Consider the following 18,289-nt stretch of genomic DNA (forward strand, 5'->3'; position numbering starts at 1 on the left):
CACCGACTAAAAGACAAAGTCTCATATTATGTACGTCCCTGGCTGTACCTGTTAATTTAGTTTTAGGTAACTATATTATAAAACTAATGGGGCAAATTTGGTATTGGAATTACACCAATTAAATGGCACAAATTGTGCCAGGAAACTGTCTTGCATGCCTTGCAGCACATTTATTTATGATGCATTTTACACACTTTTAGACACTTTCGCTAAGTACGATAAAGGGATGTTGATCCCATGAAAGAAGGGGTGTGAGCCTGTGGGAAAACTGGTGTGGGCTAAATGTGTCTTTCCCTCCCAAATACACCAAACGTTTGGCATAAAACTAAGCCAACTAATAGGTTGAATAAACTCAGAATAGACTGTCCAAAGATGTGATAGATTTATTATCCAGCATGAGCACCGTGATAAATCAGGGGCATTTTAAGACAGTCTGTCTAAGTTTAAGCTAATTACTAGATCACATTAGTAAATATGTCCCAGTATTGTCACCCCTGTGTATCACATGATCACTAAACCAATAAGACGTCTACCTGCAGAAAATGGGATAAATGCTTCTCGTTTCACAAACTTTCCATTCTCATCCAGGAAGTGCTTTGGGTAAAACTGGAAAGGTTTCTCCCATATTTCCTGATCTTTAAGCACAGAAGACAGGTTGGTGATGACAGTGGTGCCCTTTGGAAATAGAATAAGAAACTATAAGAATGCTATAGAACAATTATACTGAACATATTGCTTCTGTGACAACGCCTAACAGTAACAATAAATGTATCGTAAAGGGAGCCCGACACGTCTCCATAGCACCATAAACTAAGTTATGGAGCTGTTTGGGGAGCTGACAAGGAGATGTATTTTTTATACTGACCTGCTCCCTTGTTCCCCGCCGTGTCCGCCGCTGAAAATGGAGCGTTGCATGGAAAATCCTATTCTATTCACAGTGCTGTGTGTGCACTCTCCCATACAAGTCTATAGGAGAGCGCAGGAGTGACACTGGAAAAACAGTCAGATATTTCACGACAGACACCATGGGAACCAGGGAACAGTCTAAAAAACAATCACCCATGACTTGCACTAACAGCACATAAATGACTCCCTTTGATGTGAATCAGCTGAATATTATTGAATGCCTTCTCAGATGTTTTCTCTGGTTTAGTTGCCTGCTCAGAGTTTTTTACAGTTACAGCTGATATGTTGACTGATGAACATCATATCCACATACATGACACGAGGCGATCGACTATTGATGACCTATCCTGATGATAGGTCATCAATAGTATTTCCATGGAAAACTTTATACTGTTTGCCATGAGCTGTTCACACTTCACTTCACCTACCCTACTGTATCTTCTGTCAACAGCGTCAGGCTGTCTTAATAATGATGCCAGCCCCGATGATTATGTTGCTGGGACTAATGATGGTGGCTACGAGGGATTGAGTAAGAAATGCAGCTCTATAGTAGAGGCATCCTTCCACGGTATTAGTGTACCTTGATGCCACCCTGTCTATCTTGACACCACCAGGACTTCCTGGAGGCATCAAGATTCACTAATACCTCCTTCCACCAGTGATCGTGTGCATGGGATGACAGAAGTCAAGCTGCAGCAGGAATCATTACCCCTACCTGCTTGGAAGCGATTGCAGAAACATCTAACCTACCCTCCTCTATGCAAGTGCAAACCGTGGTGGTGGGCTGCAGCAGCACAACCTCCCGGGCCACAGATGCCTCTGACATGTCTTACGATGCTAGGGAGTTTTGGTGTAATGGGCGACATGGCAGCCCGAGCCTCAGGCAGCCACCCAAAGCTCCCACATTATACTTGCTCACTGCGTACTGCGCTGCTGTTTAATCTATGCAGTTGCTGCAGTAATAATGTACTTGTAAGGATGGGTTTCCCAAGTACTCTGTACTAGAATGGTTGTATTTTTCCTGCTTGTTGGAATAATGTCATAATGTCTGAGGTTATCCTCTTCAGATTTTTGTTAATAAAAAAATGTAAGACATCTTCCGCATATTTTACCTTTGGTATACAATAACCTTTAATCTCCATGTCTCTGTAGGTCATATGAGGCAAAGCCAAGGGAATGATATCTCCACATCGTTGTACTTCATGGATGACAGCATTAGTATATGGCATTTGCAGCACATCCCCCATTGTTGGTTGCCGCTCGCTTCCAATTACTTGATCAATTTCTTCTTGCACTTTGGCTAAATAGTGATGTTTAATACTTCATCAATATATATTTTAATATATGATAACTTTATATAGGCTCTTACTAATAAACTGTAATATCAAGAAAAATAATGGAATTTACTCTGCAACGTATAGATTCAGACGTTTACAAACATTTAGATACTGTCCTTTAGGCTACCTGTCTACAGGCGAATTTTCATTGCGTTCCCAGCGGCGATAATCCGGCCGCAGTAAATGCTTTCCATAGCATTGATATGGAAAGCGCAGCCTCCCTGTCCACGAGCGGAGAATCATAGCGATTCTCCGCTCGCTGGCGGCAAATCGCAGCATGCACTTTCGGCATTTCCTGTGGATATGCAATAAATGCCTGAAATAAGAATAATCCTGAGTTGTCCCACAAACTTTGAGTAAAAATAAAATCTCTGGAATATTGCGCCGTTATTTTAACCATATCAATGCAAAGACCACCTCTTTTTGTGTCATTTTCACCTATTTTATTCTCTTTACTCATCCTCCGCTGCCATGTGATCATCAGGGTCTTCATCTGCTAGAAATGCATTGCAGTCAGCTCTTGCTCACCCCGCTCCTCAGCTGCCCAAACTCTTCTCTCCTCCTGCCTTCCTTTGTCTCACCTGCAGTATTTTTCGGACTGTAAAACACACCTTTTAGCAAGCAAAAAAATCTTGCTAAAAAGTCCATGTATCAGGCATATCGCTTACAAGGATCTCCTTGCCTGACCACTGTTTGTATACTGAAAGACAGTCATTATAGGTGAGTGAACTGCAGGCAAATTCATCACTAAATTCCTAGCATGCTCAGAGCACTGAAAATATGCCCTGCCTCTTCATCATTGCTTCAAGCATCTCTGAAGTGCATTCTTAGGCCCAGGGGTGTAGGTAAAGTCTCATGGGCCCAGGTGCAAAAGTTCAGCTTGGGCCTCCCTGCCGCCCAGCTACTCTGCATGGTTACTGACTGTGGTCAGCCGTAAAAAAAAAAATTTTGTGCTGAAAAAGCCCCCCTCGGCTTATATTTGAGTCAGGGAAGGGTTAAAAAAAAACTCTCCATACTCACCTCCCAGCCGGTGTCTGTGTCCCCGACGGCGGTGCAGCAAGCTGCTTGAATTCCTGTGTTCTTGGCGGTGGCGCGGCAAGCTTCTTTAATTCTCCCTGCTGTCTGTCACCCCCCACCGTCAGGCTGTGTATGTAAGTGCTGTGATTGGCTGTGAATGATCGAGCGCCGGCTGTGATTGCCTGTCGCTCGATTCAATTTATAGCGCTGACGGCGTGGGATTTGAAAGACGAGCAAGGAGATGACAGCAGCGATAATTCTAAAGCAGCTTGCCGCATGCAAGCTAGCTGTAGAATTCCTCCCGCTGTCATCTCCCTGCTCGGCTTTCAAATCCCCGCCGTCAGGGCTGTGTAAGTAAGCGCTGTGATTAAATTGAGCGCTGGCTGTGAATGGCTGGTGTTCGATCCAATCACAGCGCTTACTTACACAGTGCAGACAGAGATGACAGACACAGACGCCAGCTGGGGGGTGAGTATGGAGGTTTTTTTTTTTACCCAGTATAGCTCAAGTATAGCTCGGCTTATACTCGAGTCAATAAGTTTTACTAGTTTTTTGTGGAAAATCTTACTGACTCGGCTTATACTCGGGTCGGTTAATACTCGAGTATATACAGTACATACTATGCATATATCAGACAGTGTATCTTGATAGAACATTTATAACTCAACAGTTTAGATACAGCAGCTCAGCTCTAGTAATCTCTATGTAATGCAGTCAACATATAATAGTCAGATACGAGTTCTACAACTACACAGTGCTAGAGATTACAAAGCAGTTAATGATCACAAGTAATATCTCCTCTGATTGCTGTTGGTCACTTTTTCTTTTCTTCTCCATCCAACCCAGACTGCCATGAAGATTTCTTAAGGTTACAATTTGACTGCACACTCTCTCCATCCTCTCAGTGCCTCCCACAGAAAAAAGTGCCCCTGTGCCCTACAAAATAATAGTGCTTACACACAATAATAGTTCTCTTGTGTGACCAATACAAGAAAATTGCCCGCTTTATGCCCACACACTGTAATAAGGCCGCCTGCACACGGGCGGAAATCCCACGGCGGGATTTCCGCCGCTCAAAGCCTGCATAGGAGTGCATTACACTACGCACTCCTATGCAGACGGCCGCGGTTTGGCCGCGCGAAATGTCGCGCGGCAAACAAACCGCGGCATGTCCTATTTTTGTGCGGGGCTCGCAGAGCCTCGCACAGATACGTCACTCACCCGGCCGCCGGCTCCGGTCTGCGCATGCGCCGGTTGCCCGGCAGCCGGCACATGAAAGAGTCGGGGCCGCCGGGCGCGGGTGAGTACGCGCTCATCTCTGCAGGCGCTCAGGTCGGGTCCCGCGGCGAGAATTCTCGCCGCCGGATCCGACCCGCTCGTCTGCAGGCGGCCTAATACCTAAAATGAATTTTAAAAAATACAGAAATAGAAGAGATAATACACTGCATTGCGGAAGTACTTCAGGTGTTATCTGAGCAATCATAAGTATCACAGGTTCAAGTCCTCTACAAGATCATAGAAAAAATGTTGATACATATAGCCAAGTATGGAAAGAAATAATTAAATAAAAACCTTTTTGCGTAGTTTTCCTTTTTTGTAAAATAAATATGAAAAAGCAATATGTTTGGCATTCGTACCAACCTGTGCAATAAATTGAACAAAAATTTTTATCCTATATGAATATCACTATAAAACAAAGGAAAAAAGGATCTAAAATGCTTTTCTTATTCATTTCACTGCACAAAAAATGCTATGAAAGTGAATAAGAAAATAGAATGTACCCCAAAATGGTAACATTAAAAAGTATAGCTTGTCACAGAAAAAACAAGCTCTTACAGAGCTCCGCTGATGGAAAAATAAAAAAGTTCTGGGTTTTTAATTGCATCAATGCCGAAAAAAAAGGTTTTATTGTGCAGAGAGGGGAAAAACCTAAATAAATATACAATTTTAGTATCGTCATAATTGTACCGTCCACCAGAACAAAGTTATGTAATTTATAACAAATAGTGAACAAATTACAAAAAACAATGGCAGAATTGATGTGTTCTTTCACGATGTGCCCAGCAAAAAAAGTTAGTTATATAATATACATTATTGTATATGCTGTAAAATGGCACCAATAAATACTACAACTTACCATGCATACATAGAATGGTAGAGTTGGAAGGGAGCTTCAGGATCATCGACCAACCCCCTGCTCAGTGCAGGATCACTAAATCATCCCAGACAGATGTCTGTCCAACCTTTTTTTAAAGACTTCCATTGAAGGAGAACTCACTACCTCCTGTCGCAACCTGTTCCACTCATTGATCACCCTCACTGTCAGAAAGTTTTTTCTAATATCTAATCTGTGTCTTCTCCCTTTCAGTTTCATCCCATTGCTTCTAGTCTTTCCTTGTACAAATGAGAATAGGGCTGATCCCTCTGCACTGTGACAACCCTTCAGATATTTGTAGACAGCTATTAAGTCTCCTCTTATGGTTATGGTTTAAAAAAATTGTTGACCTTAAAGGACCACTCCGGCAATTCTTTTTTTATTCATTCATTATGTAACTATTCCCCCAGTAGATATAAAGTCAGCTAGTGGTAACTTGATTAGTTATTTTTTCGGTCTGAAACCACTGTCTTCTTTTGCCTCAGATGGTCATGTGATCTCAATTCTGACCAGCTCAGGTCTCCTTGGGTTATGGATTAACCCCTTAGTGACTGAGCTTTTTTGCTTTTTTCCATTTTTGTTTTTTCCTACTCCCGTTTAAAAAATCGTAGCTCCTTTATTTATCCATCGACGTCGCTGTATGAGGGCTTGTTTTTTGCGGGACAAGTTGTATTTTTCAATGGCACTATTTATTTTTTTATTTTTTTTTTTATAAACAAATTTTATTGAGTTTTCCATGAACAACATAGTCAAACGTCACACACCATATGTCATCCTTATACATAACCACTAAGAATCAGCGTCCGATATCTATATATCAGGTATGCAGTCATAAGGATATGGTGGGGTTTCGCTTGGCTCCAGAAGAGCCTCTGAGTGCTAATATGTGCAACAGAGTCAATGGCACTATTTATTGTACCATATAATGTACTGAAAAACTTTTAAAAAATTCTTAGCAGAGAGAAATGGAAAAAAAACGACATTCCACCATCTTTCGGTGCGTCCTGTTTCTACGGCGCACAAACTGCAACAAAAACAACCTGATATTTTTATTCTATGGGTCTGTATGATTACTACGATACCAAACTTATATAGTTTTTTTTTTTGCTGTGGTACTTGTATTTTTTTTTAAGATATTTAATTTTTTTCAATTATTTTCTGCGGTCATTTTGTGCGCGCAATAACTTATTTATTTTTCTGTCGACGTAGTTGTGCAAGGGCTCAATTTTTGTGAGATGTCCTGTAGTTTCCGATAGTATCAATTTGGAATACATACGACTTTTTGATCGCTTTTTATTGCATTTTTTCTGGAAGACAGGGTAACTAAAAAAGTGTATTTCTGGTATTCTTTATTTTTTTTTTCGGACAACGATCACCGTGCAGGAAAAATAATGCACTACTTTGATAGATCAGACTTTTACGGACGCAGTGATACCAAATGCATATTTTTATTTTATGATTTAGATTTTTTAGTAATTGATATGGCAAAAGGGGGGTGATTTAAACTTTTATAACTTTTTTTTTTTTTACAATTTAAAAAACTTTATTGATCTTTTTTCTTACTTTACTTTGAAGTCCCCCTGGGGGACTTTAACATGCGATGCTTTGATCGCTCCTGCAGTATGACGTAATGCTATAGCATTACGTCATACTGCTTTTTTACAGGCAGTCTATCAAGCCACCCTGTGTGGATGGCTTGATAGGCAGTCTGCTAAGGCAGCCCTGGGGCCATTCATTAGGCCCCCGGCTGCCACGACACCTGCACGGCTCCCCCGATCTCACCACGGGGGGGCCGTGCGGGACCCCCAAACGGCGTTCGGGGGATTTAAATGCCGCTGTCAGAATTGACAGCGGCATTTAAAGGGTTAATAGCCGCAATCGGCCGAACGGCCGAGCGCGGCTATTGCCCGCGGGTGTCAGCTGTAATAAACAGCTGACGCCCGCGCTGTATGGAGGGAGATAGCGGCGCTACCTCCCTCCATACACGTCCTGCAACAGCAGGACATAGTTTTACGATAGCGCCGTCACTAAGGGGTTAATTTTCTAGTCCGTTTCTTAGTTTGTGCGATGCTATTACATGCACCTATTAGTGAAACTACCTAGAGGTATAATCGAGGAGATCACAGCTCATCCTCCTGACTGTACATTTATGGGCTGCAGCTTATTTAAGTGATTATAAAACGTAATGATAACAAAACGTCAGACAGGGGGCTACAGTTGCAGAGAAGTGGCTGCAATAAACAGCGGAGTCCTCCAGAGTGTGGCAGTCAATCATGTTAGGAGGTAGGCATGGAAAAATGTGTTTTCACCAAAGTGACCCGTTGAGTACCAAACTAGGCTGTGTCCTTAAGGGGTTACCGAACGTTGCATTTAGATTTTCAGTGGAATTACTGCAGATTGCGATTTTCGTGGTGGATTTTTCTATCACGTGAAAACACCTAATTAGAGATGAGCGAGCACCAAAATGCTCGGGTGCTCGTTACTCGGGACGAAATTATCGCGATGCTCGAGGGTTCGTTTCGAATAACGAACCCCATTGAAGTCCATGGGCGACCCGAGCATTTTTGTATTTCGCCGATGCTCGCTAAGGTTTTCATGTGTGAAAATCTGGGCAATTCAAGAAAGTGATGGGAACGACACAGCAACGGATAGGGCAGGCGAGGGGCTACATGTTGGGCTGCATCTCAAGTTAACAGGTCCCACTATTAAGCCACAATAGCGGCAAGAGTGGGCCCCCCCCTTCCAACAATTTTTACTTCTGAAAAGCCCTCATTAGCAAAGCATACCTTAGCTAAGCACCACACTACCTCCAACAAAGCACAATCACTGCCTGCATGACACTCCGCTGCCACTTCTCTTGGGTTACATGCTGCCCAACCCCCCCTGCACGACCCAGTGTCCACAGCGCACACCAAACTGTCCCTGCCCAGCCTTCAGCTGCCCTCATGCCACGCCACACTCATGTCTATTTATAAGTGCGTCTGCCACAGGAAAAGCAGGCACACACTGCAGAGGGTTGGCACGGCTAGGCAGTGACCCTCTTTAAAAGGGGCGGGGCGATAGCCCACAATGCTGTACAGAAGTAATGGGAAATATAATCCTGTGCCACCGCCATCAGGAGCTGCACACGTGGGCATAGCAATGGGGAACTTATGTGCCACACACTATTCATTCTGTCAAGGTGTCTGCATGCCCCAGTCAGACCGGGCTTTTTAATTCATAGACACAGGCAGGTACAACTCCCTATTGTGAAGTCCCTGTGGACCGACAGCATGGGTGGCTCCCTGGAACCCACCGGCGGTACATAAAAATATCCCATTGCAGTGCCCATCACAGCTGAGGTAGTAATGTCATGTTTAATGCAGGTGGGCTTCGGCCCACACTGCATGCCCCAGTCAGACTGGGGTTCTTTAGAAGTGGAAACAGATGCATTTATAATTCCCTGTGGACCCACAGCATGGGTGGGTGCCAGGAAGCCACCGGCGGTACATAAAAATATCCCATTGCATTGCCCAACACAGCTGAGGTAGTAATGTCGTGCTTAATGCAGGTGGGCTTCGGCCCACACTGCATGCCCCAGTCAGACTGGGGTTCTTTAGAAGTGGAAACAGATGCATTTATAATTCCCTGTGGACCCACAGCATGGGTGGCTCCCTGGAACCCACCGGCGGTACATAAAAATATCCCATTGCAGTGCCCATCACAGCTGAGGTAGTAATGTCATGTTTAATGCAGGTGGGCTTCGGCCCACACTGCATGCCCCAGTCTGACTGGGGTTCTTTAAAAGTGGAAACAGATGCATTTATAATTCCCTGTGGACCCACAGCATGGGTGGGTGAGAGGAAGCCACCGGCGGTACATAAAAATATCCCATTGCATTGCCCAACACAGCTGAGGTAGTAATGTCGTGCTTAATGCAGGTGGGCTTCGGCCCACACTGCATGCCCCAGTCAGACTGGGGTTCTTTAGAAGTGGAAACAGATGCATTTATAATTCCCTGTGGACCCACAGCATGGGTGGGTGCCAGGAAGCCACCGGCGGTACATAAAAATATCCCATTGCATTGCCCAACACAGCTGAGGTAGTAATGTCGTGCTTAATGCAGGTGGGCTTCGGCCCACACTGCATGCCCCAGTCAGACTGGGGTTCTTTAGAAGTGGAAACAGATGCATTTATAATTCCCTGTGGACCCACAGCATGGGTGGCTCCCTGGAACCCACCGGCGGTACATAAATATATCCCATTGCATTGCCCAACACAGCTGAGGTAGTAATGTCGTGCTTAATACAGGTGGGCTTCGGCCCACACTGCATGCCCCAGTCTGACTGGTAATATGTACCTTAACAGTAACCTCGTTGGTGGTAATGTGGTGGTGACTGCGGACCTGGTAGCGCGGTTTTATGTAGTTGGTTTTCAGAATGTGGCCAGGATTAAGTGGGCCGTGGCGGGGGGATGGTGGTGGTGCTCTCTTGTTGTGTCGTTAAAGGTGAAATTCTTGGACTGCCACCAGACGGACCAATGCAAAGGTATTTGCCAAGAATGTTTTCATTGTTGGAGGAGGAGGGGGATGTTTTGGAGGCACTATGTGTCCTCTACACGTGTCCGTGGTTATATGCACCTTAACAGTAACAGCGTTGGTGGGAAATGGCCTCGCCGCCATCATGTCTTTGTGAAGCCTCTGTTTCCACACCCCAGTGACATACCATTAGCAGCGGTATAGGCAGAGCCCACAATTATTAACATTTCAGCGGTAGCATTAGGGACAGGCCCCACTAACATATCACTAGCAGCAGTATAGGGGGAGCGCAGTCTTAGTTCCATTTCAGTAATAGTAGCACTCAAGACAGGCCCCAGTAACATTCCCATTGCAGCAGTTTAGGGAGATAACAGTCTCTTTCACATTTCAGTAGCTGCAGTATAGACAAGGCCCCAGTTACATTTATGTAGCTAAAGTGTAGGCCAACCCCACACACCTTTCTGTACCAAGAGTGCAGGCGAAGAACATAGAAATTACTATGATTACACTGTAGGTGAGGGCCCAAAAAAATTGGTGTACCAACAGTAGTAATGTACCTCAGAAAAAATTGGCCATGCCCAACCAAGATGGCAGGTGAAACCCATTAATCGCTTTGGTTAATGTGGCTTAAGTGGTAACTAGACCTGGAGGCAGCCCAGTTGAATGAAAAATTGGTTCAAGTTAAAGTTTCAACGCTTTTAAGAGCATTGAAACGTATAAAAATTGTTTAGAAAAATTATATGAGTGAGCCTTGTGGCCCTAAGAAAAATTGCCCGTTCGGCGTGATTACGTGAGGTTTCAGGAGGAGGAGGAATATTATACACAGATTGATGAAGCAGAAATGTCCCCGTTTTGGATGGTGAGAGAGAACGATGCTTCCATCCGCGGGTGCAGCCTACGTATTGCTTAGGTATCGCTGCTGTCCGCTGGTGGAGAAGAGAAGTCTGGGGAAATCCAGGCTTTGTTCATCTTGATGAGTGTAAGCCTGTCGGCACTGTCGGTTGACAGGCGGGTACGCTTATCTGTGATGATTCCCCCTGCCGCACTAAACACCCTCTCTGACAAGACGCTAGCCGCAGGACAAGCAAGCACCTCCAGGGCATAGAGCGCGAGTTCAGGCCACGTGTCCAGCTTCAACACCCAGTAGTTGTAGGGGGCAGAGGCGTCACCGAGGACGGTGCTGCAATCGGCTACGTACTCCCTCACCATCCTTTTACAGTGCTCCCGCCAACTCAGCCTTGACTGGGGACCGGTGACACAGTCTTGCTGGGGAGCCATAAAGCTGGCAAAGGCCTTGGAGAATGTTCCCCTGCCTGCGCTGTACATGCTGCCTGATCTCTGCGCCTCCCCTGCTACCTGGCCCTCGGAACTGCGCCTTAGTTTGTCCACCAGCGCCCTGTGGTATAGCATCATTCTCGAACCCCTTTTCTCTTCGGGAATGAGAGTGCAAAGGCTCCCCTTATACCGTGGATCGAGCAGTGTGTACACCCAGTAATCCGTAGTGGCCAGAATGCGTGTAACGCGAGAGTCACGAGAAAGGCATCCTAACATGAAGTCAGCCATGTGTGCCAGGGTACCTGTACGCAACACACGGCTGTCCTCACTCGGAAGATCACTTTCAGGATCCTCCTCCTCCTCCTCCTCTGGCCATACCTGAAAGGATGACAGGCAAGCAGCATCTGTCCCCTCAGCAGTGGGCCAAGCTGTCTCTTCCCCCTCCTCCTTATGCTCCTCCCCCTCCTCCTCAACGCGCTGAGATATAGACATGAGGTTGCTCTGACTATCCAGCGACATACTGTCTTCCCCCGCCTCCGTTTCTGATTCCAAAGCGTCTGCCTTTATGCTTTGCAGGGAACTTCTCAAGAGGCATAGCAGAGGAATGGTGACGCTAATGATTGCAGCATCCCCGCTCACCATCTGGGTAGACTCCTCAAATTTTCCAAGGACCTGGCAGATGGCTGCCAACCAGGCCCACTCTTCTGTAAATAATTGAGGAGGCTGACTCCCACTGCGCCGCGCAAGTTGGAGTTGGTATTCCACTATAACTCTACGCTGCTCATAGAGTCTGGCCAACATGTTGAGCGTAGAGTTCCACTGTGTGGGCACGTCGCACAGCAGTCGGTGCACTGGCAGATTAAACCGATGTTGCAGGGTCCGCAGGGTGGCAGCGTGCGTGTGGGATTTGCGGAAATGTGCGCAGAGCTGGCGCACCTTTCCGAGCAGGTATGACAAGTGGGGGTAGCTTTTCAGAAAGCGCTGAACCACCAAATTAAAGACATGGGCCAGGCATGGCACGTGCGTGAGGCTGCTGAGCTGCAGAGCCGCCACCAGGTTACGGCCGTTGTCACACATGACCATGCCCGGTTGGAGGCTCAGCGGCGCAAGCCAGCGGTCGATCTGCTCTGTCAGACCCTGCAGCAGTTCGTGGGCCGTGTGCCTCTTATCTCCTAAGCTGAGTAGTTTCAGCACGGCCTGCTGACGCTTGCCCACCGCTGTGCTGCCACGACGCGTGACACCGACTGCTGGCGACGTGCTGCTGCTGCTGACACATCTTGATTGCGAGACAGAGGTTGCGGAGGAGGAGGAGGAGGGTGGTTTAGTGGAGGAAGCATACACCCCCGCAGATACCACCACCGAGCTGGGGCACACAATTCGGGGGGTGGGTAGGACGTGAGCAGTCCCAGGCTCTGACTCTGTCCCAGCCTCCACTAAATTCACCCAATGTGCCGTCAGGGAGATATAGTGGCCCTGCCCGCCTGTGCTTGTCCACGTGTCTGTTGTTAAGTGGACCTTGGCAGTAACCGCGTTGGTGAGGGCGCGTACAATGTTGCGGGAGACGTGGTCGTGCAGGCCTGGGACGGCACATCGGGAAAAGTAGTGGCGACTGGGAACTGAGTAGCGCGGGGCCGCCGCCGCCATCATGCTTTTGAAAGCCTCCGTTTCCACAAGCCTATACGGCAGCATCTCTAGGCTGATCAATTTTGCAATGTGCACGTTTAATGCTTGAGCGTGCGGGTGCGTGGCGTCGTACTTGCGCTTGCGCTCAAACTGTGGCGCTAGCGACGTCTGGACGCTACGCTGAGAGACATTGCTGGATGGGGCCGAGGACAGCGGAGGTGAAGGTGTGGGTGCAGGTGATTTGATTTCCCAGCCAGGAAATAAATTGGCGCAAGCCTGCTGTTAAACAGCTGGCTGCGTATGATTTTTTTTACGTTCTCCACCCACCACACACGTACCCAGAACGCTGAGGACTGTCAGAGGCAGGCCAAATAGAATGTTTTCCCTTTTTTTTCAAGGAAAGGCCCACTGCGTATATTCAATCAATAATAAATATGTCTTCTGGCCCTGCAAATGTGTCACAGAACTGCAGGGTTGCAGAGTTATTAACTACAGCAGAGCGGTGATTTCCCAGGCAGGAAATAAATTGGCGCAAGCCTGCAGGCCAAATAGAATGTTTTCCCTTTTTTTTCAAGGAAAGGCCCACTGCGTATATTCAATCAATAATAAATATGTCTTCTGGCCCTGCAAATGTGTCACAGAACTGCAGGGTTGCAGAGTTATTAACTACAGCAGAGCAGTGATTTCCCAAGCAGGAAATAAATTGGCACAAGCCTGCTGTTAAACGTAGCTGGCTGCGTATGATTTATTTACGTTCTCCACCCACCACACACGCACCCAGAACGCTGAGGACTGTCAGAGGCAGGCCAAATAGAATGTTTTCCCTTTTTTTTCAAGGAAAGGCCCACTGCGTATATTCAATCAGTAATAAATGTGTTGTGGCCCTGCAATGTGTCACAGAACTGCAGTGTTGCAGAGTTATTACCTACAGCAGAGCGGTGATTTCCCAGGCAGGAAATAAATTGGCGCAAGCCTGCAGGCCAAATAGAATGTTTTCCCTTTTTTTTCAAGGAAAGGCCCACTGCGTATATTCAATCAATAATAAATATGTCTTCTGGCCCTGCAAATGTGTCACAGAACTGCAGGGTTGCAGAGTTATTAACTACAGCAGAGCAGTGATTTCCCAGGCAGGAAATAAATTGGCACAAGCCTGCTGTTAAACGTAGCTGGCTGCGTATGATTTATTTACGTTCTCCACCCACCACACACGTACCCAGAACGCTGAGGACTGTCAGAGGCAGGCCAAATAGAATGTTTCCCTTTTTTTTTTTTAAAGGGAAGGCCCACTGACTATATTCAATCAGATAAGAAATGTGTTCCACAGAACTGCAGTGTTATATGAAGTGCAGCAGAGCGGTGATTTTTCCCAGGCAGGAAATAAATTGGCGCAAGCCTGCTGTTAAACGTAGCTGGCTGCGTATGATTTATTTACGTTCTCCACCCACCACACACGTACCCAGAACGCTGAGGACTGTCAGAGGCAGGCCAAATAAAATGTTTCCCTTTTTTTTTTAAAGGGAAGTGTGGGGGAAATTACCCAGGACCCAAGCTTTTGTGATATTATTCTAGATTCTAATGTTATAAAGAAATCATTTCTAATATAATATGTGAGGTCTTGGTAGCAGGTCAGCTTGAACTTAACCAGCAATAAACCTTAGCTGGTGATTAGTCAGGCGATGATTTAAGGTTTAAAACTTAACAGATGAGAGACCAATTAGTATCAGGCTATAGCTGATAAAACCAATAAAGTTACCTTAAAGTAATAAAGACAAGCCTGTACTGATAAGTGAAAATGCTAAATCATTATATTTTGACAAGTACTTAGGAAAAATACAAAATTATTAAAGTATGGAAAGTTTTAGGCAATATGAATAAACTTTGAACAATCATGTGGCAATGATGTAAACAAACTATGTAATGTTTGGCTCAGAATCAACGTCACTTTAATTATATGATAGGTCTATAAAAGACCTCGTGTAAAGTCAATAAATCGAAGTTGATGAATTGTACATGAGCAATGCACATGTGCGGGTCTGTCTCTTCCTACCGATCGGTATAACTTAAACAATCATGAGTACTCTTTACAATTTGGACGCCGGGTGACATACAGGGAGTTTTTCCCTCACAGGAAGGCCCACTGACTATATTCAATCAGATAAGAAATGTGTTCCACAGAACTGCAGTGTTATATGAAGTGCAGCAGAGCGGTGATTTTTCCCAGGCAGGAAATAAATTGGCACAAGCCTGCTGTTAAATGTAGCTGGCTGCGTATGATTTATTTACGTTCTCCACCCACCACACACGTACCCAGAACGCTGAGGACTGTCAGAGGCAGGCCAAATAGAATGTTTCCCTTTTTTTTTAAAGGGAAGGCCCACTGACTATATTCAATCAGATAAGAAATGTGTTCCACAGAACTGCAGTGTTATATGAAGTGCAGCAGAGCGGTGATTTTTCCCAGGCAGGAAATAAATTGGCACAAGCCTGCTGTTAAATGTAGCTGGCTGCGTATGATTTATTTACGTTCTCCACCCACCACACACGTACCCAGAACGCTGAGGACTGTCAGAGGCAGGCCAAATAGAATGTTTCCCTTTTTTTTTAAAGGGAAGGCCCACTGACTATATTCAATCAGATAAGAAATGTGTTCCACAGAACTGCAGTGTTATATGAAGTGCAGCAGAGCGGTGATTTTTCCCAGGCAGGAAATAAATTGGTGCAAGCCTGCTGTTAAACGTAGCTGGCTGCGTATGATTTCTTTACGTTCTCCACCCACCACACACGTACCCAGAACGCTGAGGACTGTCAGAGGCAGGCCAAATAGAATGTTTCCCTTTTTTTTTTAAAGAAAAGGCCCACTGACTATATTCAATCAATAATATATGTCTTCTGGCCCTGCCTACACAATTCTGTCCCTGTAGTATTACTGCAGGGCGCAATGCTCTGCACAGCCGATTTTGAAAAAAAAAATATGCAACACTGCTAACAGCAGCCTGCACAGTACTGCACACGGTTAAATGTGGCCCTAAGAAGGACCGTTGGGGTTCTTGAAGCCTACACTCACTCCTAACACTCTCCCTGCCTAACCACCACTTCTGTCCCTGTAGTATTACTGCAGGGCGCAATGGTCTGCACAGCCGATTTTGAAAAAAAAAAAAAAGGTGGAACACTCCTAACAGCAGCCTCCATACTACTGCACACGGATAGATGTGGCCCTAAGAAGGACCGTTGGGGTTCTTGAAGCCTACACTCACTCCTAACACTCTCCCTACAGCAGCTCCAACACAACAGCACTTTCCCTCAGCTAACTCACAAGGCATCTGAGGCGAGCCGCGGGAGGGGCCGATTTTTATACTCGGGTGACATCTGATCTCCCCAGCCACTCACAGCAGGGGGGTGGTATAGGGCTGGAACATCACAGGGGGAAGTTGTAATGCCTTCCCTGTCTTTCAATTGGCCAGAAAAGCGCGCTAACGTCTCAGACAGGAAACTGAAAGTAACCCGAACATCGCGTGGTACTCGTTACGAGTAACGAGCATCCCGAACACGCTAATATTCGCCCGAGCATCAAGCTCGGACGAGTACATTCGCTCATCTCTACACCTAATCCTACAGAAAATTATGACTTTGAGCAGGTCCTGAAATTCGCTAGCAATCCCACAATGACATGTAACCCTAATTTACATACAGACATATTAATGTATCGATCGCACACTACTTCTCTTTATTTAATTAGTATAGCCATTGCTTTACAATAATCTGCGAATGCTTCACTGTCAGACCAGGATGTTAGATGAGTGAGCAGCAGCCCGAAGAGAGAAAGGAGGCACGAAGCTCCTGTTTGTCCAGCCCGAATGTGTAATGACCCAGAGTTGTCACTACTAAGTGCCAGTCATACTTTGGGAAAGTAGGATAGATACATGTTTAAGTGTTTTACGTGTTATGAGGGTTTAGTGTTTTATTATCCTGTTTGTATGGGCTGAATTGATGTCTATATTAGAGTTGGTGACTGGAGGGATAGAACAGCCTCAGTTGCTCAGTATTATTTATTGTATTTGTCCTGCTTCTCAGACCCCCAACTCTATGCTGCCGGAGGACCCCAGAAGTTTGTAAAAGCCCTTGTACAGTCCCAGAATCTTCAGAGAAAGGAGACCACATGAAGTGTGGCAGCAAGTGCAGACAGCTAGATGGGGGGAAAGTATTTACAACCTCATTCCTGAGTCTGAGGAAGGAACCAGGTGCCAAATGCAACGTTGTCTGAGTTTTCCCAGGGCCCCACTGAAAAACTAGATAAACAGTTCAGGGATTCTGTCTTAAACAATGATATTTCCAGTCACCCCCTCCAAGCCCCGATATATTTGGATGGACTGTATGGAATGTCACCCTGTTTGCCACCTGAAGTAACAATAAAAGTATGTTTTGCTGTTAATGCCTTCCCGACTCCTGGAGCTTCTTCCCACTGGGGGGACCTGCACCACGCTGCACCGTAACACCGTCCCCAGGAGCAGAGACCAGCACTACACTACACCGGAATACCGTCCCCAGGGGCAGAGACCAGCACCGCGCTACACCCTGATACCATCCCCAGGAGCAGAGACCAGCACCTCACCACACTGTGACACTGTCCCTAGGAGCAGAGACCAGCACTGTGCTATACAGTAAGTCCATCCCCAGGAGCAGAGACCAGCACCGTGCTACGTCGTGACACCATTCCCAGGAGCAGACACCAGCAGGTAAGATCAAGTCCCCCATTATTTCACTGTAGTGCAGCTGGGTGGGAGTTGGAGGCATTAACAGCTGTGACACAAGCCATCCTGCCCTGACTCCTTACAAATACAAGGAGACGGTGGCCAATACTATGGCCTCAGGACAGGCAGCTGCGAGAGCTGCAAAGGATGAAGATTACGATATATAAATATTGCTTGTAGAGAAATAATTTGGCCTGGCATTCCTATAGTGGAAAAGGAATTAGTGATTCAAAGTTGTTGGACTGAAAAGAAGTAAAATGTTGAAGAGTTAATACTCACATTGTACATCTGGGTAGAGGATCATATACAACAGTGCCCATCTCAGGGTGGTATTTGTGGTTTCTGACCCGGCACCAAACAAATCATATGTTGTCATTAACAGGTTGGCCTCATTAAAACTACTAGAAGGATCTTCTTTCACCTAGAAGAAATGTGTTTTAATTATGTAGTATTACATATCACTGGAAGAAGAACTTATCCCTGCAATGTAAGACCTGTATACATGTACAGGATACAAATCCCCAACACACAGCCGGACTATAAGATCCCAGGGACATTCACATGTGACGGAGCACTTTTTGAGTCACGGATACAACATAGAACATATGAAAGTTCTTATACTTAAAAGTAAATTGAAATCCCAATGTCACAGAAGAATTTGGGAGTACAAACTTATAACAACTTTTGACACTTTCAATAGAGGCTTAAATTC

At 45.8% G+C, this 18,289-nt stretch overlaps 1 protein-coding gene across 2 annotated transcripts in view; it reads right to left on the reverse strand.

Annotated features, from left to right (window-relative positions):
• The window catches only part of LOC136621045 (cytochrome P450 2D17-like), a 51,876-nt gene that overhangs the window by 5,535 nt on the left and 28,052 nt on the right, over positions 1–18,289 (reverse strand). For both annotated transcript variants that reach the window (XM_066596228.1, XM_066596229.1), the window contains 3 exons: positions 17,857–17,998; positions 2,019–2,206; positions 534–675 (listed from right to left, as the gene is read on the reverse strand). In XM_066596228.1, the coding sequence (XP_066452325.1) occupies positions 534–675; positions 2,019–2,206; positions 17,857–17,998 (472 nt within the window). The remainder of the gene's footprint in view (positions 1–533; positions 676–2,018; positions 2,207–17,856; positions 17,999–18,289) is intronic.

The sequence above is a fragment of the Eleutherodactylus coqui genome, chromosome 3 (assembly GCF_035609145.1).
Source record: "Eleutherodactylus coqui strain aEleCoq1 chromosome 3, aEleCoq1.hap1, whole genome shotgun sequence".
Lineage (NCBI taxonomy): Eukaryota > Metazoa > Chordata > Amphibia > Anura > Eleutherodactylidae > Eleutherodactylus > Eleutherodactylus coqui.